Here is a 7,720-nt window from a genome sequence, read left to right on the forward strand (position 1 = left end):
AGGGGGGGGGGAGGGCTGGAACTGGAAAAACTGCACCATGCCATGGCTGGAATTGAAAAAGCCGGCTGGAATTTAAAAGCCAGGAAGCTGACATGGGTGGTTGCTATCCACAGCCATAATCATGAAAACCTGAGAAACAGCAGCGTGAACATCCAGGACTCATGGACAAGCATCCTTGGGCCGTGAGTGGGGTGTTATGGCCTGGCTGGATCTGGTTGTTCAAAGTGACTGAGAAACCAGAGAGGCTGAGTGGCATTTATGATGAGGGAACAAAAAAAAAAAAAAAAAAAAAAAAAAAAGGAAAGAGAAGAAATGGGAAAAAAAGATAAAAAAAAATTGGAAGATCCCAGGTCTCCAATTAAATGCACTGTACAGGCAGGATGCAATGCTAATGTGCGGACTGACTAACCCTGGGTCAGTCCAAACAAGATTCTGGTAAGGAAAGCAACTGTAGCAGAATTGGGGGGGACTCACCGATTGAAGCCCAAAAGCTGGTGGTGCGAGTGGAAAAGGAACCCGGTTCAGGATCCTGACCCTGGAAGAGGAGTTTCAGGCAGGAGCGCATATCCGAGTCGCATGGCACCAATTTTATGATTTTTTAAAAATTGATGCGAAGTCCCTGGCAGCAGTAGGCAGACAGCAGGCTCTGGGAGCAGCTAGTCCCACACAGAGAGCTGCTGGTTTCCAAGCACTGGCTGGTCCTGGGCGGGCTGGTCCCAGTGAGCAGGCAGCGGATAGAAGGCACATGGAAAGACACATCGTACAGAATAGAATTGGATATTTATTACTTAGAGGAGATAGAGAGTGGGGGGAAAAGGAGAAGAGAAAGGAGACAGACAGAGAAGGGAGCAGGGGAGAAGGAATCTAGCACGCCAAAAGATACGGTAAGAATCAAGATGGTGAGAGGAGGGCAGAAGTCGCCAGTAGTGGGCATGGCTTATCTATTAAAGAGATGAAAAACCAGAACAGCTCTGACTTTGCAGGACCGACTGCCACATTCCTGTTCACAGCAGCTCATGCTGTGGAGTGGGCTTCTGGTAACCTTGCTTTTTCTACACACAAGATTTACTGTGGGTCAAACCATGTTTGCTATACAAACCTGAAAAGGTATAGCATTGCCACATGTAGAAACATCCAGTACACAAGTTTCTAAATGGTATCTGCTTTTTAAGAGGCCTGTATACTTAGTAACCACGCATCATTTCGTTTAACTTGGCAAGAACCTATGGGCACAAATTACCAAGGAGACTGCTGCTGTCATTCCCCTTTAGGCTTTATAGGAGGGAGGGGGAAAAGGACCCACCATGAGACAAGAAGGAAACTCAGCTCAGCCCCATTTTGTTGTAAGCGGTGCTGGAGCAGGACTTCTAGAGTCTGACTCAGGTCATTTTGCTTCAGTCCTATTTAAGCACAGCACAATTTGGGGAAAAGTATTCAGATAACAACGAACTCAGCCCCAAGTGCACACTTTAAGACATGTATACCTTGAGAGTCCTTACAAAGTATAACTGGCTTCTTTTACAAGAAGGAATACTGTGGACTCTGAAATTGTGCCCGAGATTTAGGGTCCAGGACCTTGACTGAGGTAAACATAACACCTGTGGTGTCAGAATTGGCCTGGCCCTAAGATAACATAGAAGTCACTTAGTCTGTTGAAAAACACAAGTGACCTCACTCATAGGCACATGGACAGACACATTGTACAGAATAGAATTGGATATTTATTACTCATAGGAGAGGGTTTGTGGGGCTGGAGAGATGACAGATGACCCTGGACTCAGTTCCCAGCACCTCTATGTCAGCTCACAACTGTCTGTCTATAAAACCCAACACCCATATCAAAACACCAACGCATATTAAATAAAAATAAATTGATTGCCCATTGGTGGTAGGCCAGGCCTTTAATCCCAGCACTCGGGAGGCAGAGGCAGGCAGATCTCTGTGAGTTTGAGGCCAGCCTGGTCTACAAAAGCTAGTTCCAGGACAGGCTCCAAAGCTACAGAAAAACCCTGCCCCCAACCCAAAAAAGCCACTAGCTTCCCTCCCATAAATCCCTTCCTTGTGCTCTGAGGCTGCTTGCAGGATAAGAATATGTATCTTTTGACTTGGAACACTTTCAATACCAGCCTTGACAAAAGCTCAGCATTATTTGCCCTCCTCCTGTAGGTTGCCATGGTTACTCATAGATGCTCAGAAATGGCCTCGAGTCATTAGGGTTGGGGAGCAGAGGCAGAGGGGAGGAGGGAGGACATGACACCTTCATGTCTTGTTAATCACACAAAGTCAGTTTATAAAAGTTAATACGCGCCAGGTGGTAGTGATGTACTCCTTTAATTCCAGCACTCAGGAGGCAGAGGCAGGCATTTCTCTGTGAGTTAAAGGCCAGCCTGGTCTACAAGAACTAGTTCCAGGACAGGCTTAGAGCTACAAAGAAACCCTGTCTTGAAAATATATAAAATAAATAAATAAATAAATCTTAATATGCTTAAGAAATGTAGAATAGTACACAACTTCTTTATTTCTTCCTTAGACCCCTCAATAGTTTAGCCTTTCTCTTCTCTAAACCCTTGTAAGCAACCTTCCTTTTTTTTTTTCTTTTTTAATTTTGATTTTTGAGACAGGGTTTCTCTCTGTAGCTTTGGAGCCTTTCCTGGAACTTGCTCTGTAGACAAGGCTGACCTCGAACTCACAGAGATTCTCCTGTCTCTGCAGTAGGCAACCCTCTTAAGAGAAAAGGCCACTGCATATACTCCCTGTTACAATGGCCTACTAATCGGTAGCTGACATGTTTTTTTGCCCCTTATGGTTTTACTCAAGGAATGCATCAGGGTCCTGAGAAATCGCCTTTGTAGCCTCGTTTACTGCCTGAAGTTTGTGGTTGAATGTGTATATAAGCTGTGTGAACAGAGAGGATGGGAGCAGAGAACGAGAGCTGGAAACAAAGACAGCATGACCCTCAGATGGGACGTGTACATCTCTCTTCTTTAGATAGGTAGGACATTCTTTTAAGTCCTCACTGCTTTAAGGCATTCTGGCTGAAACCCTGGTGCCCTGTGGAGTTCTGGGAGAAATACGCAACTGCTTGCCAGTGCCTGCTAAGTAAAAGAGGACCCTAGGCAGGATGCTGGTCAACTGTTTTCTCCAGCAAGAAGCCAGAAACCTTCTTGGCTGTGAAGGCCCTGTACTCTGCCCCTACAGCTCCTCTTAGACAGGAAGGAAGCCAGGAAAACCCTGAGTAGGTTCAGGACAGGACCGGTCGGGGGACAGAGAGTTACAGCGCAATTGCCATCCCGCACATTTTATTGACTCCATTGTGAGCAGATGTGTTAGGTTAACAATCCCACGAGGATTCCAGTGACAGGTCGGGCCCAGGATAAGCGGCGGCTGGGAAGGGCAGAGGACATGCATGCATTCCCCGAGGAAACAGCGCAGGGGGGGGGGGTGTTTAATCCACTGACTCTGTATACGAAGAGCACATACTTCGAGGACTGCCATCCTTTGTAGCGATCGTCTATTTTCTTTGGGTGGATATAATGATAATTACGATGAACGTGATGATGGAGACGACCACGGCACCAATGTTCAGTCGCTTGGCAGTTGTAGCATAGCCCTGGGCCCCAATCACATCGCCTGCCATCTTCCTGTCCCTGGACTGGAGGAGACCAGATGATCAGTGTGGACTTGGAGCAAGTCATCTAAGACCCAGGTGCTCTGCCTCACTTTCCCCACTGTCCTTCCTGCCCACTGCCATCTCCTCCCTCAGCGCAAGGACCCCCTCCCTCTCACACACTCAGACTGTCCCGCAGAGCCCAGCACTGTCTGCTCATCCCCCCTGTCCCACTGTGCGGTACTGTTTTCTGTAAGCCCTGCTTTCACACACACTGGTGCCCCAGGCTGAGGGTGAAGGGGCATTCCAGACCCTAAGCAGTCAGGAGAAGTCCTCGAGAGTGGAGACAGTCTCACCCAGAATCCCTAGGCAGCCTTACCCTTGGCCTACCTAGGAGAGTCTCCAAGACACTTAAAATTCACTTGCACTATATGCTGTCTACACAGTCTAGAGACACAAACATAGCTACATACAGGACACCAAACACAGAGTGTCATGCGTGCACAAACACAAGGCTGTACAATATCCCTGGTGTTTTCATGGAAGGTAGAGCCTCAGTCCCACACACACTTTCTTGCCCCATCACTCTTATGGCGATAACACTCACCTTCACAGAGAAGACATAGGCAAGGAACCCCAGGCAACAGCTGTTCATGAACACTGTGTTAAATGTGGACCAGGTCACATAATCCTTTGGGACATCGCTGCTGCTGATGTTGATCACGGTGGACTTGGAGCTGGAGTCCATGTCTTGTGTTTAAAGGACACTCTTGTTTGAAGGAAGTTAGAAGTTCCTGTAGATAGTGGAGTCCTGGGTGCTTATATATAACCATTTATGGAGCGAGGTCCGGATGCTGCAGGTGGGTGGGCTCAACAGTCTCTTTAAAGTTCTGCTTTCTCAGATATTTCTGCTCCTGTTTTCTGTAAACCAATGAGCTACCTGGAGGTGGGATGTGGAAACAGATGATGGAGTGGTACGCTAGGATAGGGTTCTAAAAAGGAAAAGGTCAGGAAAACGAACCTCTTGTATTAGAACCCGAGTCAGGACTGGGCTCTCCACCTCCCTGCTTAGAATAAAAGTACTGATGCTTTCTGCAGGCCTGGGAGTCTCCCCAGCCCAGGCCAGCAGCAGCCATTTTCCTAGCCAGGACACTGCAGCCCTTTACTGTGCCTTCCCCAGCGCCCCCAAAGCTTGTCTCCCACTGCAGGAGCCTTCTCTGCAGAAATCCATGCCCTTTTACTGGCTGACATGTTTTGGACCAGGGCTGAAGAGAGCTACAGATCGCTGTCATCCTTCTTGTCCAAAGCCAAAGGGCAATGTGGTGCCTCTCAGGCCAAGGCTCTGCTCACAGGCTGAAGAGGAGCCACGTGGGGAGACTAGACAGTTTATTCCAGGCACAGGGCATCCTTGCAGTGCGAGACTAACGTATTTATGTGATCCCACCGTTCCTTCTTATCTTTTATCGTTTTATTAGAAGACTCTGGAGTTTGGGGGTGAGCTGGGTGGGTCTGGACCACACCCAGCAGAGCCACAGGAGGTGCAATGTGAAGTTAGCCAAGGCCTTCCTGAAATTGCAGTCTTTTCTTCTTGCCTCAGCACATCTTCACGGAAAGATGGGGAAATCGGATCAGGGGGAGGTAAGCGGGTGCCTGTGTGTGATGGAGGTGCTGCTAGGTGTCTCCTAAATAGCAGAAACCAAGATCCTGGAATGGTCCCTGCCCCTGGGTCTGGGCCCTCTTCACAATGCAGGGGCTAGGCTACTGCTCCTTCTGCTGTGTCCTTAGGAACCCTGGACCAGTCATCCNTCTATAAAACCCAACACCCATATCAAAACACCAACGCATATTAAATAAAAATAAATTGATTGCCCATTGGTGGTAGGCCAGGCCTTTAATCCCAGCACTCGGGAGGCAGAGGCAGGCAGATCTCTGTGAGTTTGAGGCCAGCCTGGTCTACAAAAGCTAGTTCCAGGACAGGCTCCAAAGCTACAGAAAAACCCTGCCCCCAACCCAAAAAAGCCACTAGCTTCCCTCCCATAAATCCCTTCCTTGTGCTCTGAGGCTGCTTGCAGGATAAGAATATGTATCTTTTGACTTGGAACACTTTCAATACCAGCCTTGACAAAAGCTCAGCATTATTTGCCCTCCTCCTGTAGGTTGCCATGGTTACTCATAGATGCTCAGAAATGGCCTCGAGTCATTAGGGTTGGGGAGCAGAGGCAGAGGGGAGGAGGGAGGACATGACACCTTCATGTCTTGTTAATCACACAAAGTCAGTTTATAAAAGTTAATACGCGCCAGGTGGTAGTGATGTACTCCTTTAATTCCAGCACTCAGGAGGCAGAGGCAGGCATTTCTCTGTGAGTTAAAGGCCAGCCTGGTCTACAAGAACTAGTTCCAGGACAGGCTTAGAGCTACAAAGAAACCCTGTCTTGAAAATATATAAAATAAATAAATAAATAAATCTTAATACGCTTAAGAAATGTAGAATAGTACACAACTTCTTTATTTCTTCCTTAGACCCCTCAATAGTTTAGCCTTTCTCTTCTCTAAACCCTTGTAAGCAACCTTCCTTTTTTTTTTTCTTTTTTAATTTTGATTTTTGAGACAGGGTTTCTCTCTGTAGCTTTGGAGCCTTTCCTGGAACTTGCTCTGTAGACAAGGCTGACCTCGAACTCACAGAGATTCTCCTGTCTCTGCAGTAGGCAACCCTCTTAAGAGAAAAGGCCACTGCATATACTCCCTGTTACAATGGCCTACTAATCGGTAGCTGACATGTTTTTTTGCCCCTTATGGTTTTACTCAAGGAATGCATCAGGGTCCTGAGAAATCGCCTTTGTAGCCTCGTTTACTGCCTGAAGTTTGTGGTTGAATGTGTATATAAGCTGTGTGAACAGAGAGGATGGGAGCAGAGAACGAGAGCTGGAAACAAAGACAGCATGACCCTCAGATGGGACGTGTACATCTCTCTTCTTTAGATAGGTAGGACATTCTTTTAAGTCCTCACTGCTTTAAGGCATTCTGGCTGAAACCCTGGTGCCCTGTGGAGTTCTGGGAGAAATACGCAACTGCATGCCAGTGCCTGCTAAGTAAAAGAGGACCCTAGGCAGGATGCTGGTCAACTGTTATCTCCAGCAAGAAGCCAGAAACATTCATGGCTGTGAAGGCCCTGTACTCTGCCCCTACAGCTCCTCTTAGACAGGAAGGAAGCCAGGAAAACCCTGAGTAAGTTCAGGACAGGACCGGTCGGGGGACAGAGAGTTACAGCGCAATTGCCATCCCGCACATTTTATTGACTCCATTGTGAGCAGATGTGTTAGGTTAACAATCCCACGAGGAGTCCAGTGACTTGTCGGGGCCAGGATAAGTGGCGGCTGGGAAGGGCAGAGGACATGCATGCATTCCCCGAGGAAACAGCGCAGGGGAGAATTTAATCCACTGACTCTGTATACGAAGAGAACATACTTCAAGGAGTGCCAACAGTCGTAGCGATAATCCATGTTTCATGGAAGGATATAATCATAATTACGATGACCGTGATGATGGAGAAGGCCATGGCACCAATGTTCAGGCACTTGGCAGTTGTAGCATAGGCCTGGGCCCCAATCACATCGCCTGCCATCTTCCTGTCCCTGGACTGGAGGAGACCAGATGATCAGTGTGGACTTGGAGCAAGTCGTCTAAGACCCAGGTGCTCTGCCTCACTTTCCCCACTGTCCTTCCTGCCCACTGCCATCTCCTCCCTCAGCGCAAGGACCCCCTCCCTCTCACACACACTCAGACTGTCCCGCAGAGCCCAGCACTGTCTGCTCATCCCCCGTCCCACCGTGCGGTACTGTTTTCTGTAAGCCCTGCTTTCACACACACTGGTGCCCCAGGCATTCCAGACCCTAAGCAGTCAGGAGAAGTCCTCGAGAGTGGAGACAGTCTCACCCAGAATCCCTAGGCAGCCTTACCCTGTGCCTACCTAGGAGAGTCTCCAAGACACTTAAAATTCACTTGCACTATATGCTGTCTACACAGTCTAGAGACACAAACATAGCTACATACAGGACACCAAACACAGAGTGTCACGCGTGCACAAACACGGGGCTGTACAATATCCCAGGTGTT

General features: G+C 48.2%; 2 protein-coding genes across 2 annotated transcripts in view; both read right to left on the reverse strand.

Moving 5' to 3' along the window:
* Positions 1 to 3,282: 3,282 nt before the first annotated feature.
* Positions 3,283 to 4,450, reverse strand: LOC126498804 (interferon-induced transmembrane protein 2-like). Its single transcript, XM_050137710.1, has 2 exons — positions 4,215 to 4,450; positions 3,283 to 3,652 (listed from the first exon to the last, which is right to left on the reverse strand). Exons 1-2 carry the CDS (start codon positions 4,353 to 4,355, stop codon positions 3,512 to 3,514), a joined length of 282 nt encoding a protein of 93 aa, XP_049993667.1. The 5' UTR covers positions 4,356 to 4,450; the 3' UTR covers positions 3,283 to 3,511.
* A 2,429-nt stretch (positions 4,451 to 6,879) lies between these two features.
* The window catches only part of LOC126498802 (interferon-induced transmembrane protein 2-like), an 8,822-nt gene continuing 7,981 nt past the window's right edge, over positions 6,880 to 7,720 (reverse strand). The window contains exon 2 of the mRNA XM_050137709.1: positions 6,880 to 7,244. Coding sequence (XP_049993666.1) covers positions 7,074 to 7,244 — 171 coding nt within the window. The 3' untranslated portion in view covers positions 6,880 to 7,073. The remainder of the gene's footprint in view (positions 7,245 to 7,720) is intronic.

This window comes from Alexandromys fortis, unplaced genomic scaffold (assembly GCF_014885135.2).
Source record: "Alexandromys fortis isolate MF-2015 unplaced genomic scaffold, M_Fortis_MF-2015_v1.1 scaffold_3, whole genome shotgun sequence".
Taxonomy (NCBI): Eukaryota; Metazoa; Chordata; class Mammalia; order Rodentia; family Cricetidae; genus Alexandromys; species Alexandromys fortis.